Below are 20,356 nucleotides of genomic sequence, written 5' to 3'. Positions count from 1 at the left end.
ACTGAAATTTGATATTAAATGGTAAGAGCTAAAGAGCTACAAGAAATCATGTGCCTCGGAAATTCTCACGGGGTAGAGTAGCGAGGGTAGCTGGCCTTCTCTTATATTAATGATTCAAATCCTTATCTTACGTATGCAATGCTTCTGTATTCCAAAATTGAGGTAACTTAATTTAACACTATCTAAGTAATGTAATATAACATCTAACAAATATCTATGAACGTATGTATGTACGTATTGTTTGAGTAGATAGCCAACATATACCGTGTGTCCGTTCTCAAACTCGAACATAGGGATTTAACATGGAGTTGAACGTTTTTGCGGATTTCTGCTCGCCAACTTATTCTACAGAAAAGGTAATGGTATCATTGGAAAGAGAAAATTATTGCGCATCCACTGATACTAACAACAAGACTAAAAATTGAAATTGTAATGAAAAATTTTAAATCGTTTTGATTAAAAATTCGACAGTATTTTCCAAAACATAGTAGGCTTGAAACAGTTTGTTTATCAATAAAAATTTGACGTTTACGCTTTTGTGAAACTGAATTTACGGAAAGATGAATAATTATACCAACGAAGAAAGAGTTTTTATGGTAAAAACCTTTTATAGCGGTGTTAGTTTGCGAAGAGTTCGAGATTTGTTTGCCGTTGCGTTTAATACGAGACCGATACCATCAGCAAGTACCATACAAAAATATGTAGAAAAATTTGAAAATCAGGCAAATATTTCAGTAGAATCAGAAAGTAGGGGTGGTGAGCATTACAAATTTTATTTTAAAACATGTTCTAAAATGACATCATATCATAGGATATCGACAAGGGGATGACCGCACAGAAGAGCAAGTTTTGGCGATGATAAATGCAGACCCAACGTACAGTTTGAGGCAAATTTCCCATGAAACTGGTTTATGTAAGTCGCGGGTATGGATGATATTAAAGAAATACAAATATCACCCTTATAAACCACAATGTCATCAAGAGATTTTTTATGTTGACGAAGAAAGTAGGAGTGCATTTTGTTATGAGATACAAGAGCGCGCTAACAACGATCGCCGCTTTCTATCGTCGATATGCTTCACAGACGAGTGTACCTTTACCCTCAATAATGAACCCAATGTTCAAAACACACGTCATTGGGCTCAGGAAAACCCTAGGCTTAATATTTCAACCAGAACTCAGTATCCTCAAAAAATTAATATCTGGGCTGGGATTTTTAATCATAATATTATCGGCCCATTTGAAATTGAAGGAAACTTAAATTCAGAAACCTATTTAGATCTTTTGGTAACAAAGGTAGGACCCGCATTGGAAGACGTTGCAAGAGAAAATCAGGAGATCTGGTTCCAACAAGACGGCTGTCCTGCGCATTTTGGTTTAAACGTTAGACATTTTTTAAATAATTCATTTCCAAATCATTGGATTGGTAGAAGTGGTACCATAAATTGGCCAGCCAGATCTCCAGATTTGGCACCTTGCGACTTCTTCTTGTGGGGACACCTTAAAAGTAAAATTTATAAAAGACGCCACCCAGATATTAATTCTTTGAGAGAAGCTATAGTTACTGAATGCGCGTTAATTACTAACAGGGAGTTAGCGAATGTGCGAAATAGTTTTTACAACCGACTGGGATATTGCTTAGCTCAAAACGGGGGGTTATTTGAATATTTACTTTAATTTGTTTTTCCTTACTAGTATTTTTGTGTATTTTTAATAAAAATCGTTCGAAGCCTTTATTGCTAACATACTATATTGGTGTATTATAGAAATAATTGCCAAAAGACTACGAATTGAATACACATATTAATTCCCTATGTTCGACTTTGAGAGTGGACACCCGGTATACTTGAGTAAAGAGACCGTGTTTACGTTTCATTAGTGCATAGGAAGCTATACGATCGGGGATAGCTATTATAATAGAACTGTTGGTTTGTCGCGTCAAGGTGTTACAAGTATTACAGGAATCGAATTTTCCAATATCGCTGAAAGTGCGCAGGAATCCGTTTGTGTAATGGAATTATAAACCTCCACATTTTTGTGATTTCTTTTCTTTCGCATTGTCGGGTTTCGCGCTTGGACTATTTTTTCAGATGGGTTCTTTAGTAAGATGTAGAGGGTTTGCCTGTGCCTGTCATAGCCAAACGAGCGTAGAAACATTCGCCGAGAATTGTCAACGATGGTAAGACATGAAAAAATAAAACAAAAAGAGCACTTTACAATAAGAAATTTTGTATCGTACTTGCTCGTACTGGGTTTTCCGTTATCTGTTTGTGACAAGTTGATATTTCGCGTTTATCGGCTCGATGCTTTATCCGCGAATTACGGTTTTTAGTGTTTATCGACTGTATTGCCAAACTCCACTACCCATTTGTAATTGCTTAGAGATCAATACTACATGCGAACACGTTTATACTTGAACAGATTATTAAATTATTTGTTTTTTAGCCCGTTTTTAACGCTCAATTATTTATTTATTTCAGCTTTTAATAATTTCTTACGTGAAACGGTATGCTCAAAAAATACTACCAATTACACCGGTTGTAACGTTCATTTTTTCTCCTGTCATCTGTGTAAGATGCGATTTTGTCACACTTTTAGGTGTAGAAGTCTTTCTCGAACCAGTATGAAAAAGTAACGACCGTGAAATTACTCGGTAAGTCGAGTGTAGTCAGAATCAGTCAGATTATACAGCGTGTTACAGGACCGTATGTAAAAAAAATGGGCCATAGAAGTGATCAAGACAAGCACTTTTTCCAAATAAACCGAATGGCCAACGTGTTTCGTTTGGGAGCCACCCCCAAAAAATGGTGAAACTTGGATTTCTTTTTTAATTTTTTTCTCAACAACCATGAGAGTGACAAAGATGTGTGGCACGTCTTTTCGGGTAAGCCCTATCCGGTTTTGAAAATGTTTTTTCAAAATTCCTACCACGCAAGGGCGCACCCCTACTTGGGGGTGCAAAAAAATTCTGATTTTGACGAAATTTGGTATCTGGGGGTTTTTGAATATCAAAATCACGAATCTGGAATTAGTTTTTGAAAATTCGAAAAAAAAGTGCCACTGCAATTCTTGGCCAGACAACGAAAATGGAGAGAATTCCAGGAAATTTGTTGTGTACATACTTGATCGAACAGTTTTTTTAATCACTTTTCAAACTATAAAGTTATACTCATTTGAAGATTGGGCCTTCGGGTTACAAAGTGTCCTCCGCCTACAAGTGAGTGATCTAATTTCCCATGTATTTATTTGAAAATCAACCCTATGCTGTATCACTCTCGTTATTCTATACGATTAATCGTTATCGCAGTTTAACGATCAAAGGTTATGATGACCACAACGACTATCGATAAACGCGATATGCTGTATCAATATTTTAACGGTATCGTTACGTTGTCCAGTATCTCGCAGTGGCTATTTCGGAAAAAAGTGTCGCATTCTAGAAGACAAGGAACGCTGGGCAACGGCATTGCGTGTAAAAGTGAAATACCACAGCGATAAAATATAAGAGGGCGTTGCGGTGCGCGCTTTATCTTAAAACAAATGCTCGCCAGATTTGGAAATGCAGTTTTTTTAATAGTTATTTGTGTACCAAGGCCGTAAAAGTGATCTTTTTTGGCCGAAGCTGTTGTTTGTGGCCGAGGCAGTAGCCGAGGCCGCAATTCAGATGAGGCCTAACAAATAACTTTTGGCCAAGGTGCACACAACATTTTTTAGGCGATCATCAAAAAAGAATTCAAAAATTTGCTCATAAACATATTTCTTATCCTATACAAGGAGAAACTTACATTTTCTCGCCTGTGTGAGGACGCGAAAGAAGACAATTGCACGCATGGAGCGAGAAAATTCAATTTTGTCGGCTAGGCGAGAAAAAAAATACGCCTTATGTAAGCTAGATGGCGGGGTTGTAATAAAATGTCAAAGAAGTTATTTCTTTTTAATTAAATAAGAAACATAAAATCGTCAACACTGATTTAATAATTAAATTTACCCTATGTTCACTTTATTTTACTGAATTCAAGAATTTATTTAATTACCGCGAACCTATACTTCAGTGAATTTGAATACTTTCCCAATATCACGTGACCAATTCAAACGTTTCAAACTTGTCATAATCTCCCATTTACTTTCAATAACGAGCATCTGTGTCAATACATTACTTTGCACTGTAAGTAGAACACCGCTTATCCGCAATAAGTAGCATTTTAACATACGAGACTACCCCGAAGTTAAAATGTGTCCAGTGTGACTGTAAGGAATGAATAAATCATAAATCTATTTATAAAACACATTTTTTAAAAATACAAGATCATCAAGGATTTAAAGTGTGCCCATTGCGCGTTCGTCACCAAGCATAAATCCAGTCTTAAAAGCATCTAACATTTGACAAGACATGGATCCTGCTAAGAATTTAAAATGTAACCGGTGTGATTTTGTCCCTGAAAACACACATTCAATTTTAAAACACATTTGTTAATACACAAGACCAGTAATAATTTCAAATGCGCCTGGTATTAATTACACCCCCTTAAATCCTGTTATTTTCTAAGGAAATAATCACGCGCCAGTGAAATGCCGGAAATGTTAACTCAGTTCGCAAATGATTGGTATTCTCCACTTGCACTCTGCTCGGTTGCACCGTGACTCCCTTCGGTGACTCCGCACTGTGCAATCGCAAGCGCGCTAGAATTTGAATTTGCGTTGAACTGTATTGTAAGGGAAAGGGGTAAATCTACGAGTAAAAAATATACTCGTGGGCCCACTTAGATTGCACCGTTTCGTAAAATTTTTTTCGCGTAGTCAGCAGGAAACGTGGAAATAAACAAAACAAACGCGTGCACGTTGACGCGTTAAAGCAAATTCAAATTCAAGCGCTTGCGATCGGACGTTGTTGAGGGATTAATTTTAAATGTAAGTGTATAGGATAATAGTACTTTGTGTACCAAGGCGGGAAAGTGGTTGTTTTCCGGGGCGAAGGAAGATATGGCCAGGCGAGGCGCAGCCGAGGCTGGCCACTTCCTGAGGCCCGGAAAACAACTTTCGTGCCGTGGTGCACACAATATTTTTTATCCTATACACTTACATTTAAAATTAATCGCTCAACAACGTCCGACCGCAAGCGCTTGAATTTGGATTTGCTTTAACCATAGAACAACAAACTTAGAATGGAAACTCTAATGTAATGTAAAAATGACGCGCCATCTCGTGTATGTTCTCAGCAGCTTTTGCGTGAATGGCGCCAAATTTAAATATTAAAATGTAAGCTACGTTCGCATTATACTGCATTTCTCCGGATCTGTAACAATAACATTGGATTTGACTAGCTGAAACCTAAAAGGTAAATGAATCCAGCCAGTGAAGTCCAATTTTGTTTGATAGGGATCCAGATAAATTCAGTTTAATGCCGATGCACCTCAGCAGTCAGGGGCTTCAAAGAGTACAGACCACTTGTTTTATAAGTAACAACTCCAATTCATCCAACCAAGGAGTTATATTTAATTTAATATGGATATACAAGATACAAGATCAACTTCATGGAACTCTGCTTTATGATGCTCTCAAGATTGTTCTAAAAACAAAATATGTAGCAATTTATTACAATTCAATTAGTGTTACCTGCTAAAGATAATAATGTGCGAACTGCCACACGCTTTAAACCTCTTCGTGTTCCAGGTTCTAAAGCGCAACCAGAAAAATGACGTTCACAAACCAAAAACTTTTGTGTAAATTTCTTCCACATTATATTCTAAACCAATTCCATAAAAACTTCGGGCTCCATTTTTGGGATACGTCTTCACAATTTGTCACACAACATTTACGTTCTCGATTTGTATATGCATAATTCATTGTAATAATGAATAGTAATTATACTTAAAGCACAATAAGCCGTCAATAAAAATTCAAAATTCAACTGTCATAATGGCGACACGTACTAAAGTCACTAGATTTAGTAACTTTAACACGCACGCTAACTATGCGCCATCTATTGAATGTTCTCCAAACTAATTCCATTTGTACTCAGTTGTTCCCGTTTACGTTTCCCTTCTAAGTTTTTTGTTCTGGGGCTTTAACGCGTCAACGTGCACGCGTTTGTTTTGTTTATTTCCACGTTTCCTGCTGACTACGCGAAAAAAATTTTACGAAATGGTGCAATCTAAGTGGGCCCACGAGTATATTTTTTACTAGTAGATTTACCCCTTTCCCTTATAATACAGTTCAACGCAAATTCAAATTCTAGCGCGCTTGCGATTGCACAGTGCGGAGTCGTAGTAGTAGAGAATACCGATCATGTGCGAACTGAGTTGACATTTCCGGCATTTCACTGGCGCGTGATTATTTCCTTAGAAAATAACGGGATTTAAGGGGTTGTAATTAATACCAGGCGCATATGTAATTATTACTGGTCTTCTGTATTAACAAATGTGTTTTAAAATTGAATGTGTGTTTTCAGGGACAAAATCACACCGGTTACATTTTAAATCCTTCACAGTATCCATGTCTTGTCAATTTTAAGACTGGATTTATGCTTGGCGACGAAAGCGCAATGGGCACACTTTAAATCCTTGATGATCTTGTATTTTAAAAAAAATGTGTTTTATAAATAGATTTATTCATTCCTTACAGTCACACTGGACACATTTTAACTTCGGGATAGTCTCGTATGTTAAAATGCCACTTATTGCGGATAAGCGGTGTTCTACTTACAGTGCAAAGTACATCTTGGTGTTAAATGTATTGACACAGATGCTCGTTATTGAAAGTACATGGAAGATTATGACTTAAGTTTGAAACGTCTGAATTGGTCATGTGATGTGAAAGTATTCAAATTCACGAAACATTGATAGGTATAATTATAGAGGTTCGCGGTAATTAAATAAATTCTTGAATTCAGTAAAATAAAGTGAACATAGGGTAAATTTAATTATTAAATCGGTGTTGACCATTTTATGTTTCTTATTTAATAAAAAGAAATAACTTCTTTGACATTTTATTACAATCGCGCCATCTAGCGTACATAAGGCGTATTTTTTTTCTCGCCTAGCCGACAAAATTGAATTTTCTCGCTCCATGCGTGCAATTGTCTTCTTTCCCGTCCTCACACAGGCGAGAAAATGTAAGTTTCTCCTTGTATAGGATAAAAAAAATATTGTGTGCACCACGGCACGAAAGTTGTTTTCCGGGCCTCAGGAAGTGGCCAGCCTCGGCTGCGCCTCGCCTGGCCATATCTTCCTTCGCCCCGGAAAACAACCACTTTCCCGCCTTGGTACACAAAGTACTATTTTCTGAAAATCATAGTTATCTTAGACAATTAAAAACAAAGCATTTCCTGTCGTATGTAATTATAATTAGCATCTTTGCGTGTGTTTTGTGCGTATCAAAATGGGTGATAGCGACAGTTCAGATACCCTAAATGAAATTTTGGAAGATGCAAGCATTGCGACCCTAAGTCATATATGCTATAAGAGCAGGCGTTTGAGAGTAAAAGTACAATCGCAACTTCCTCCGTTGCACAAGATTTTAATAATGTCAAATGCAATAGGTCCTTCGTAACTGTGGCTTCCAAGACCTTATAGTTAACATGCTGTACAATTATTAGAAACCTGCTTTGATGGCAGGTATAGGTAGCTACTTGTGTTCTCGGTTAATTGCTGGTGATTCTTCGTATAATAATGTAAGCAATAACATCTTCCTTATGTTTTGGTTTTACACTTCAAAAAGGTCTGCAAGCAGCAAAGATTGAAACGTCAAACTATAATTTTAAATGGGAAGATGGGAAGAGAATAGCAGAGACAAACATCAAAGGAAGAAAGAAAGCAGAAGAATACTGGAGGTGGAGGAAGAATCAGCCACAAGGACAAGTAGCCAAGGGGAGGAGGAAAATGGGACAGAAAGTAATGCGGGGAGAGGACAACAATAAAAAGAGCCTAACACGAGGGAAAACAGGGAAGGGAACGAGACCAAAGGATAGGAACATCGGAAGCCAATGAACGCCCGGAGAAGAAGCTATCACTAGAAAGCAGAGTTCCCTCTAAGGCAGAATACCAGTGGCGAAGCTGTGGCCGTACCCGTTCGGGTCGGATAACATCCAGTTAGCCGCCCCCCCACAACCCCCCCAATCCACAAAATCCACCACATTGTTTGGCATATGTCGCGGACCAGCGCGATGGCAACAAAGTAGTGGAGAAACGTCCCTGATAGTGTCTACCAGGGACGCATCCTCACGACAGTTGACTAAATCCTGGGAGAGGCGGCGACGCCAGGCATATGTTAAAGTTTCAAGTTTCAAGAACATTGTGATTATGCAAAATAGTGTGAAACATTCCTACAAGTCCGCAAATGAAAAAAAACGCATGTGGATGCCATTCCTTGATGGGGCTAGACCAGATAGACGCTTTGTATCAAACAGATTACTGTTTCTCACACATCAGTTTCAAATAAGTACAGTTTGACAGATGTGTTAATAAAGTGAAACTTTATGGCCGCAAAAGCGACCACAAAATCACCGTTTTTGTGATGATAGCCTAAAAATTATTTGTATTATTAATTGTACGTGTAGGTACCTACCTAGTTGTTTTTTCACGACATGGCGAATGTCGAAGAGAATAATAAGAGGCGGAGAAAAACCACTAGGAAACAATTTGAGGACTTGTTATATTTTATTGCAATAACATAATCCTCCACGGAAAGACAAAACCGTTGGAGGCAAAATAAAATCAAACATTTGTGGCAGGAGTTTGCCAAACAGTAAAATGCCAGCGGAAATGGACCACCAAAAACTGCTGAGCAATGGAGGAATGTATGATTATTGAAGGTATTTACCAAAGTATTCGGTATTCGTAAGTTTTATTTGAGATTTGGACTGAGTGGAAATACAGCACAAGAAAGAAAAGCAGGGAAATTCACTTGCATATGATGGGGACTGGTGGTGGAAGTGCTTCGACGAAAAAATTTCACCCAGCTGAAACGGATCACTGTTGTCTCGTAAAATTCTTCGTTGGATGTTTTCCTCATGTCTCAATAAAAACATAATCTACGAGTATTAAAAGGCACAAAACTCACCTCCCTATTACATTTTCCAATTGCTCGAAGAAAGCTACTTGCAACAATCATTCAAAATTATTCATTTTCTTTCTCTTTAAAACCCGCTTAAACTCCGAACGAATCGATGACAGGACCGTTACGCACCAAACGGGTAGCATGAACCCTGTCGTTAAGTTTCTCTGGTTATGGCTCCTGCGTATGGCTATAGCATGTGCAAAACCTAATTTTGAAACTGGTGTTAAATTTGGTTTTATTCCAAGTGGTTATGTATCAAATTTTATTTAAATGCCTCCATAAATAAGAAAGTTGGCACTGTGCATGCGCAAAACCAAATTTCTAAACTGGCGTTAAATTTGCTTTTATACCAAGTGGCTATGTATAAAATTTCATTTAAATGCCTCCATAAATAATAAAGTTGGGTCTGCGCATGCGCAAAACGAAATTTTGAAACTGACATTAAATTTGGTTTTATTCCAAGTGGCTATGTATCAAATTTGGCTCTCTTTGGGTGTTATTTGGCTACTTTTTCATAAAGAAAAAGTCATATCATTCCATTTGATTTTTTTTAGGATTTTGGGTCATAGTGTCAAAACTAGCCCCCTGGCGGAGAAGGATTCTACTAAATTAACTATATTACATTATTCTATTATTCTTATTGCCCAAGGAATGCTCTTTTCAACGATACCAAATTTGTTACAATCTGTCAAACGGAGCAGGTTATTGCAAAAACAATTGAACGCCCCACACCATCTTTGTTTTTGAAATAACTGAGTTTTTGTTTTTACGATAATGATAGATAAACTGGTTCTCTTTAAAAATGTGAAACAGTCTTATTGGGTCACCCGGTACACAACAAATTTCGTGTAATTCTCTCAATTTTCGTTGTCCGGCCAAGAATAGTAGCAAAACTTTTTTTTTCAAATTTTCAAAAACTTTTCATATACAAAAACCCCCAGATATCAAATTTCGTCGAAATCAGATTTTTTTCGCACTCCCTAGTAGGGGTGCACCCTTTCGTGGTAAGAATTTTGAAATTTTTTTTGGTAAATCGGAAAGGGTATATCCGAAAACCTATTCAAAGACGTTAGACCCTCGGTTTATTTGGAAAAATTTGGAAAATTTGGAAAAATTTTTGTCTTGATCCTCTCTATTACCCAATTTTTTTTACATACGTCATCTAATACCCTGTATTGTGTATGGTAGGTATGGATTGAGTGGTGAGTCCCTATGAAGCCAAAATCGATTTGCCTGTGTTTCCGACTTGGGCTGCATATCACTAGGAGTGAACCATACAAGTTGAAATTCACAATGGAATATCTGGGGATGAAACCGAATTAAATTACGACTTGCGTATAAGCAGCGTGGTTAGCGGTAAGAAGGACGCCTCAACTAAACAGCAACAATGTTAGCCTAACTTAGAGAAGGAAAGGAATCGTCCTGGTATAGATATCGTAGACCTTGTCGATACTTCAACTTTTGCAAAAAATAAAACATACAGGGTGGTCCAATGAAAATAGTTAATGGCATTTTTAACCGCTTAACGACAGTTTTGCCAGAAACGCTCAAACAGGTTAATTTTAGTTTTGAGGGGGACATCTAAATTAAATAATATTATTTACATAATTTCATCCCGTATAACGGTGCGAATTATACCCCAAAAATTCCAAATGGGAAGGGGTGGCAGACGTTAGATAGTTTGATACGCATGTTCACTCCGTTTTCAGCACTGTTATTATTTTTTTAATCCGATCAGTAGTTCCAGCGAACACCCGATTTAAATCGATTTTCGGAGCCAATTTGGTAACAGTAATTATCATTCATAATTACAGAAAAATTTACTTATCACTTTATTAAGTGTTCTAAATGAGTACCACCAACTTCCATACATATAATAATAAAATAAAGATTTAGTTGAAAATGGAGTCGTTCATTTTGTAACATTTCTGGTGTAATCTGACTGCATTCGTATACCGGTATACCTATGCCACTCAGTCGTTGAATTGTTTTCGAGGCACTGGTATGGCTTAGCTCTATTAGGTCATCGGTTACTCGTTGGAATTAATTAGTTCACAAAAATAAAGCTGATTTCTTGCCAAATTAGTGTTGTCGGTATATGAATGAACCCGTTTATATATTTGTCGCCGTGGTGGTGGTGGATTATACAAAAATTATTACACATTAATGGTTAACAAAAATCGATCTCTCAACATTTACCAAAAAAGCCTATGCTTAACCAAATGTTCAGTGGAGATCGTTTAAATTCAAAAGATTTTCGCATGGTCGCGAGTAGTGAGTACACATACACATCCTTCAGATAGCTTCTAGTGGTAGGTAATTTCATAATAGAAATTATTCCTCCGATAAAGAACCAAAAAGGTGTTGGAACTCTCACCAACTCAAATCATACATTTCGAAATCGTACAGTACGGTGAAAATTGTTTGTTATAAATGTGGATAACCGAATGTTACACTGCGAGAATGTTCATGTCCAAAAAACGAACAATGAAGGGAGATATTATCTTCATAATTTTAAGCCAGTTTCGTTAGTTAGTTGTGAATGGCAGTCATGATTAAATACTGTATATTTTACGAAGCAAATTCATTCAGTCGAGCTCCATGGTAGGCGCCAGTAGTGTGCCGCACAATTTCTTGGCTAAATGGTCACTTCTCAGTTCCGTAGCTGGGAGGTGGTCGAATTACAATGTTGACAATGCGATGGACACTAGAAAAGAATCTACCTTAACGTGAAGCAAAAGACATATAATTGTTTTTGTTATTTTATTTTACAATGTAGTCTCCCCTAATACCAATGCACTTAGCCATTTAGCAACCATTTAATCGTTTGTTGCAGTTCTTGAGACTTAAGGATCGCATAAACACGAAAATGAAAAAAATAAACAAACTTTGGCTCCGAATATATGGCCGCCACAAGCTTCAACGCGCAGCATTGCCCTTGATAGGATATTATCAGTCCCCTTTCTTGCATAGTCTAAGCAAAAATCAATGAATACACATAAATTTTACGCTACTGTGGGAACTGGCCATAGTACGTCTTGATCCCGAGCAGCGAGCAGATAGAATCGATCCCAGATGCTAAAATCGAAGTCGTCCTTGTTGCGGACGGCCGGACGCGGACTGCGAAGCGGATTCAAATAGACCACGCACGGAACTCGAGTCGGTGTCGTCCATGATGAACAACCAGGTACTTATTTGATATCTATATATCTAGATACTTAGTCAGCGGCGATAGGAAATCGAGAACACAAGGAAAACAACAAAATACCGTTATATTGGAATCCACCTGTAGGTTTTTGAATTAGCACAGAATTGAAAAAAGAAAGTACAAATATGTACCTATATGCGAAATATCAAGCAAATCCAAGTTAGGGTGATTGCAGGCTGTTGGTTTCAGGTCTAAGTTTAGAGTACAATAGGTATCGCGTACGCCTATTTCCTAGTGTTCAATGGTGAGGCTCTTACGCGTCGTCGATCGCGTAGTACCATAAAGTCGTCAAGGGCGGAGCATGAGTCGAGGGATGTTCTTTGACTTTGAACTGTTATGGCTAACTTGTAATCATTTCCAATTGTAAAGACAATGACTACCGCCACCTTGAACCTCTGCGAACCAAAATTAAATTTTTAACTAAATTGGAAAAACAACATTTTGCATGGAAAATATCGGTACACATTCGAATTTCCCGAAATTGATAAACAAATGTCAATAGCGTGGCTTACAGACAATTCTTTGCATACTGAAACCGAGACTGAAGCGGAAGAGTTCATTTTTGCTATTCAAGATGGTGTAATTGTCACAACCAATTATAAAAAACACATAATGAACCTGGCCATAGAGGTTAATTGTAGGAAATGTCATGTACCACAAGAAACGGTGGAACATATTATTGTCGGTTGCTCAATTTTGGCACCAACAGACATAATCTTTTGAGACATAATCAAGTTTGCAAGATATTACACCAATAAATAGCAAACAATTTTAAATTAATAAACGAAATTAGACCATGTTATAAATATATTCCGGAATCAATACTAGAAAACAATTCATGTCTCTTGTATTGGGACCGAACAATTTTAACTGACAGGGAAATTCAACATAATAAACCTGATATTGTTATTATCAATAAAATTGAATAACGAATTATCATCATAGATGTTTGATTGTTTATATTCAGACCTGTATTCAGAATTCCGATTGGTTCGTGGGTTCTATCGGGATTGGAGCTTTTGTAAATTTGGCACTTCCGCAAAAAGCATAATATTGCAATCACCAGAAATTTCTTTTGTGATATCGTTCGCATAAATCATAAACAGTATTGGACCTAATATTGTCCCTTGCGGGACACCCTTATTCACGGACCTCGGCGAGTACTATCAGGTATCACACGACCTGCAACATTGCTTTCTGTTCGTAATTGCGACTAAGTAACACTCCGAGAGCAACCATATAGGACAGTTTGGCTACAAGTAGCCGTGTCAAAATCCTTCGATTGATGTCCAAGCACACTAAGAAAATGGCCTCTCCCTTATGAAAAATCGTTTGCTATTTGAGTTATGTATTGTTAAACGAATTGCTATATAATTGGATTGGTACATTGTTCATTACATCCTTTTTATCCAGCTCTGATCGGTAGAAATGGTCATTATACAGAGTGGCCCAACGAGAAGTATACAGAGGGCTTTTAGGGTATTAAATTTAGAAATTTCGAAAAATCCTCGAACACGTCAATTTTGTATTCGAGGGGGGCAACTTTTGGAATACAAATCACGAACCCAAGTCTTCACCCCTCTACGTAGGGAGCTTAACCCCTAAAATTTTAAATGGAATCCTATGGCAAATGGCACATTATTTGAAAGCCAATTTAATCGTGATTACTAATCTGCTTTGCTTTTTAAATTCTATTGATTCGTTTCGGAGATATTCGCATTTGAAATGGTTTTTTCTAAAAAAACCAAAACAAATGCGATCTAAGTCCCTTGTATTAAAATAAATTTTAATACAAGGTGTTTTGGTTTTTTTAGAAAAAACCATTTCAAATGCGAATATCTCCGAAACGAATCAATAGAATTTAAAAAGCAAAGCAGATTAGTAATCACGATTAAATTGGCTTTCAAATAATGTGCCATTTGCCATAGGATTCCATTTAAAATTTTAGGTGTTAAGCTCCCTACGTAGAGGGGTGAAGACTTGGGTTCGTAATTTGCATTCCAAAAGTTGTCCCCCTCGAATACAAAATTGACGTGTTCAAGGATTTTTCGAAATTTCTAAATTTAATACCTTAAAAGCCCTCTGTATACTTCTCGTTGGGCCCCTCTGTATGTTTTGAACAAAGAACATTTTTGTTTATTTCCTCAGAAAGAGAAAATTTTAAATCCCCCTCTTTTTGTTAAATTAGGCGTTAATCGTATACCGAATTTCCCCTTGTGTTTCTTTGCTGGTGGTGGACATTAATAAAGCAACCCTAGTAAGGGCACATTATGCAAACCACTTGTAAAACTACGTTACATGATCAATTTGTGACATAATCTTCCGTGTGAAAAAATGCAGTAAAAATGGATTTCTCGCTTGGATAGGGAATTCGAAAAATGAAACGGATACCAACCAGACTAATGCAATTTTTTAAAATACATTTCTGGAGTAAAATTATACTCGGCAAACGTAAATATTTCAACTATACATACCTACTTATAAATTATCGCTTTATATATGCTTTGTGCACTCGAAATCCGGCCGACTGCTAATTGCTAAACTTTAGCAGGTATTAATAAAGGCATGCAGTGGACGTTTGAATAAGCCGACTTTAATATATTAGGTTTCCCCTTTTTAGTAGATCTATTTTATCGCCCGCTAATGGCACCCCTCTACTAAACATATTAATGATTTTCTGATCTAAAATTACGTTATTGAGTGTAAAGCTACCAGATAAGAAATAATGCGTTTTATGCTGGCCATCAATTATTAAACGTTGTCACTGGGAAATTCTATCTCTTTGTTCGGTGTTCGCTAATGACCTGTAACTAACCATTTGTCAGCGATACTTTTGATGTCGTTATTTTAAAGGCCAATCTTTATTTTAGCTAGGTATAGGGCCACATAGCTACAATGAAGCTAACTGTAATGTTCATGTATCCCAACTTCATACTAAAAAATGCTATTACTTTTTGTTCGGCGTAGGAAGTATAAAAATATGCATGAAACGATCGATAGTTATACAGCGAGTACACTGCAGTAATCCAATTTCTGTGTAGATTTATTAGCCTAGATGAAATTAATAATTATCGTTAGTCAATTGAACAAAGGAGGGTGGTCTGGTGGTGTGGCTGTTTGTGATAATTTCATGTGTAACGGCATGTACCTTAAATTACAGATTTAAATATAGGTACCTAAATCTGTGCTAAAAACCCTTCTTCCTTGCGATCAATTATATATGCATTAAACGTCGATGAATTATGTATTATCTACCGAAATTCAAAATAGAAATGAAGTAGGTAGGTAGATGGCCATTTACAACAAAACTGAACTAGAGTTAGTCTATCTTATACAAACTTATTATTTCCACTATGGCGCAAATTTAAATGTATGTATGAATAATAATTGAACGAAGTGGACAATTTCTATATACTAGTCTAGTCAAAGTAAAAAAAACAGATACGGGGATCGTTAAAAAATTGCAAGAAAACGTTTTATGGTTTTATTATGTAGTATGAGGTGTCCTAAATGACATACTAAAAGTTGGCAAAAATATATTTACCAGAAGTTGTTCGAATATTGCCCTAAAGTTATAATGGTTATTTCGGAATAATTCAGCAAATAACCTAGTTCTCATTACAAAAAGATTTATTATTTTTACACATTCCTGGCTAATAACAAATAACAAGTAGGAATAGCTGAAGGAATAATCAAGGCTAGTATTAAACGAAGTGATAGCATAGTAGTAAGTGTTGGAACAACAGATGCATAAATCGTGGCCATCGTGGTATAGCTCAGTTCCTAGACCTCGTATCGACTTCGAGTTTTCGTCATATGGAAGCTTGTGAGTTCCAGGTGCGCTACTATCACAAATTAACATAGGCATTCATCATTTTTTGCGGTCAAAATCGTGATTTCTGCCCCAATAAAACGCTACAAATTTAAATTGTAGCAATATAAGTTGTTGTCTAGGTGATAAAAATTTAACAATTAAGAATTGATTCATTCTGTTCATGTTTAAAAATAAAAATAGTTCCTATTCGTGTATTATGTAATAAAACGCTACAATAGAAAATACACTTTTTAGCGCATTTTTGCAAAAATTTGTTTTGGTAAAAAGTAGCTTTTAATCTCACTTTGGCTGGCTGGCTGGCTGGCTGGCTGGCAGTTAATGCGCGCCCGTAGAAAAACGCTTGTAAAAAGACAAGGAGTGTACATGTAACTATCGGGGCCGTGTAATTAAGAACGTTAGGGATGGGGCTACAAGATTTGGAGTCGACGACATCTGGACGCCATCCCCGAGCGTATTATACTAACCTGGAGATTTTTTAGTTTTTATCTATCTTCTTCTACAGTTTTTCTCCGATTGTTTTCAAATTGGTGTCGTCGGGAAGATCTTGTCAACGCGCACAACTCCTGCGTGGCGGAATTTTGTTTTTTTTTTCCTAGGGGCGAAATAAACCACCTTTTGCGCGGCGCGCTTCGAGGGGTAGTCGACTTTGGGCGCCCAAAAGTTTCTTACAGCGCGAATCGCGGTCTCTCTTTCTCGTGTCACTAATAGAAGGTCGAGCTATGTGAAGTACCCAAAAGTTGAATACGATTTTATGCCGGGATTTTAGCGAAATCTACCAAAATGTGAATTACGAATGAACGGGACGTCGGAACTGTGTATCGACAAAGGGAATGTGGTAACCCCCGACGAGATCTTACTGATGGTGGAGTCAAAACTTCAAACGCGAATTGCGAGTGCACGGTAAGTGAGAAAATGGTACCGACAAAGTGAACGTGGTAGCTTTCGGCAAGATCTTATTGATGGTACGTGGAGTCAATATTGGCTAATAAAACACTGATCTGCCACACAAAAATGCGCTGAAGTCCCTTCGATCTCACACGAGGACTTTGATAATTTTTTAATTAATATGGTGGATCGCCACATAAAACTGTTGAAGTTTTCTTTCTCTTCTTTTGTTAAATTTTTTTAGGAAATATTTGATCATTTATGAGTATGTTATATTGAGAAATTTTCAAGAGCGGGCAAAGCGGGTCCCAAGAGCGGGCTGCCCGCTCTTGCCCCCCTCTGGAAATGGCCCTGATCGTGCCGCTTGAACTGTATTAACAAGAAGGACATTGAAAAATATAAGAAGAGTATTGTAGGTTCTCATAACTTACCCTTGAAAAGAAGTGCACCTATTATGTCAGGACTGTTTAATAATAAACGAGACTGTTTATATCGAGAAGTAATTACTAGAAAAACTGCTCCTGAGTCCTGATTATGCTGACTACAGTTATATTATGACCAAAGCATTTGCAGGCAAAGTGTTGGTGATTTCAGATGAAGAAGACCTTAACAACTCACCGTAAAATTGACATCTAAAAAGGAAACTATGTCTTTGATTAATTGCATAATAGTGGTAATATAAATAACCCACTGATAATTTTAAACGTTGGTTTATTTATAAATTTAAAAAAAAATTTCATCGACGTAATAGCACTTTATGATTAACATATGTGTTATTGCATCTAATAGTAGTCCCATATTTGCCAACTTTTTACTATTTTTGTCTTCGTACTACTAGCTAACAAAAAAAATAAATAAAATAGTTTCTTGCAATTTTTTAAGGTCATATCTTATGTTTCTCCGACTATACCGTGTATGGTAGCTTAAATAGTACCTGTTTGTGCTACTTAAATTTATCTACGAGTTTATGTCACTATAATAGGGTAATATGAACTTCTTTATAAATTTTTGGGTCGCACAATGTATTTGGAGTGTCGCTTTGTGCTGCTATCGCGGTTGGGAATTTCTATTAAGGCTCCTCTGTAGTCAATTTGCATTTCAATGTTATTGCAATTGGTTAGACCACCAACAATACACATTTCTACGTATATTCGTGGAGTGCGAAAACGGTATAATTCTATCCTTTTCAGTTTTGCATATTTTCTTCATTTATTGTTAAACACAATAGACCAGGTATAATGATCAAGGACTAATTATGTAAACAAGTTTATTGAAAAGGTGTAGCCAATATTCGAATAAAGCTACACAAATACCTGTTCCTTTTACTCCATTTGTCTATAATGAGATCTTCTGTAAATTACTTGATTCTAAGGTAATTAGTGGAGAAAATTCGCAATGTTTGCTAACATTTCCCAATAGATTGTTAGTTAATTACACCTTATTATTATTTCCTGTTATTTGTTTTAATCAATTTTACTGATCAACTTTGATTTAGACATTTTTATAATTAATAGGTTATTATTTACTTATTTAAAAAAAAGTTCTTATCTTTTCAAAAAATAATTGTACAGTTAGCGTATTCGTTTTATTTATGCACGGCCCATGAAGGTTTTTTACGAACAGACAAAACTGCTGGTAAAAATGTAACTAACACAATAACACATGTCTATACATATTGTCATTGCAACCTATCTTCCATTTTTATGGGTAGAACCATATTCGGCACCAAAAAGCATGAGATATCACATGGACATCAAGCAATCGAATTTACACCTTTTGGTCTGTAAGTATCGATATTGGCATCGTTTGTGCGGTATCATAATTCGGTTTTTTAAATCCTTAATTCAGTAGTGAAAATTGAAATTGGGCATTCCTCTATTTCTTTGACGACCAAGTATTCATCCTTGTTGATATCAGATCATATTGAAACAATTATAAATTGTGCACAACTCTTGTGCAGATAAAGTGCATTTTTTGAACCGAAATAGCTTAGTAAATATTTGGGTTATAAGGCTCTTCTGTTGTCAAGATATTCGCTTCGACTTTATCAATAGATGTCTCGTCCAGACGATTCATTCTGCCTCTCCTCCGACAAACTGTATTCGCTCTTATCGTGTTGATCTTACCAATGGATATATTTGTTCCACACGTCCCAATCGCCCTTTCCGGCAATTCGCTATAGAGATAAAAATTATAACCGATCACGATGAAGCGTCGAAGAGGTAAAAAAGGATTCCTTTTGTTGAGACCTTTCATTAGAGTATGGATAAAACTAGTATCGCTCTTCCCCGAACTCCCTATTTTGATAAGGGTAAAAAAGAGGGGGGCCTTAAAACATCTAAAAGTGATGGCCGTCTGGCGGACCTCCAAGGTATAGGCTACTTATTGCAAAAAATTCCAAGACTATATATATTATCATTCCCCTAATAGTAGTTAAAAAAAGTGGGCCCGGGCGGACGGGCAAAACGCAAACAATTACACATTTTTTTATTTCTTAAAAAAATCCGCTAAAAATAAGTACACAGTATATAGAACATATCGTTTTCTGTTGCCACATAGTAATGGAAATTTAAAAAAATCGCAGCAAAGTTGATGTGAAGATTGCGGGACTCGCAAAAAGCATAGGTACTCAAACGGAAAAAGTAAATAGTCCGAAATTTGTTAAAAGTCCGAGAATTTTTTATATCTGCCACTAATAACGGGGAAAACCAACGAATTATGCCGCTTTTTTTGATACGGATATTCATTTTGGTGGTGTCTCGCTCTTGACAAACTTTACTTTTGAATTGATGCTAATTGTGGTATTGTGCTTTCTCCTTATGTCGAGGTCATGCGTTTGTCTTGCCCTACCACATTTTTTTAATGTTTTTATGCACGTAGATAAGCAGTTTCATGGTACAAAATGTTAAAAAAACAAAAAGGAGTCACATTTTTACACCACACCTGAATTGCGACAAGAAGCCAACAAATTATTGGTATAATCGTCTCACTATGTATCTAAAACACATAAGTGGTCGTATTCCGCTTGGGTTGAGCTAAAAAATGGGGCTACTATTTGATATCTTCCTAAACAAATTTCTTGAAGAATCTAGATAGAATGAAAAATGTTTTAGAAATAAAATAGTTATTTATATAACAAGAGCGCGAAGTTCAATTTCGCGCATTGAGACTGAAGGTATTTTGACGAGGCGAAGCCGAGTTAAAATATCAGTCAAATGCGCGAAATAACTTCGCGCTAGCGTTATATACAATATTTTTTCTACAACTGAATCGATTGTTAATTAAATTGCTGTTTAAGTTCAACTTTGTCCCGTGCGCGAAATACTTTTTTGTACTCATTGAATGGAAAGATAATGTTTCCAAGCATCCTCGAT

At 36.6% G+C, this 20,356-nt stretch overlaps 1 protein-coding gene across 1 annotated transcript; it reads left to right on the top strand.

Moving 5' to 3' along the window:
• The first annotated feature begins 263 nt into the window (after positions 1-263).
• Positions 264-1,732, top strand: LOC116164753. Its single transcript, XM_031478973.1, has 2 exons — positions 264-756; positions 812-1,732. The coding sequence occupies exons 1-2, from the start codon at positions 561-563 to the stop codon at positions 1,675-1,677; spliced, it is 1,062 nt and encodes a 353-aa protein (XP_031334833.1). The 5' UTR covers positions 264-560; the 3' UTR covers positions 1,678-1,732.
• Positions 1,733-20,356: the final 18,624 nt, after the last annotated feature.

The sequence above is a fragment of the Photinus pyralis genome, unplaced genomic scaffold (assembly GCF_008802855.1).
Source record: "Photinus pyralis isolate 1611_PpyrPB1 unplaced genomic scaffold, Ppyr1.3 Ppyr1.4_LG2, whole genome shotgun sequence".
Taxonomy (NCBI): Eukaryota; Metazoa; Arthropoda; class Insecta; order Coleoptera; family Lampyridae; genus Photinus; species Photinus pyralis.
Note: the sequence above shows the minus strand (reverse complement) of the source record. Positions and strands in the feature narration are given on the sequence as shown.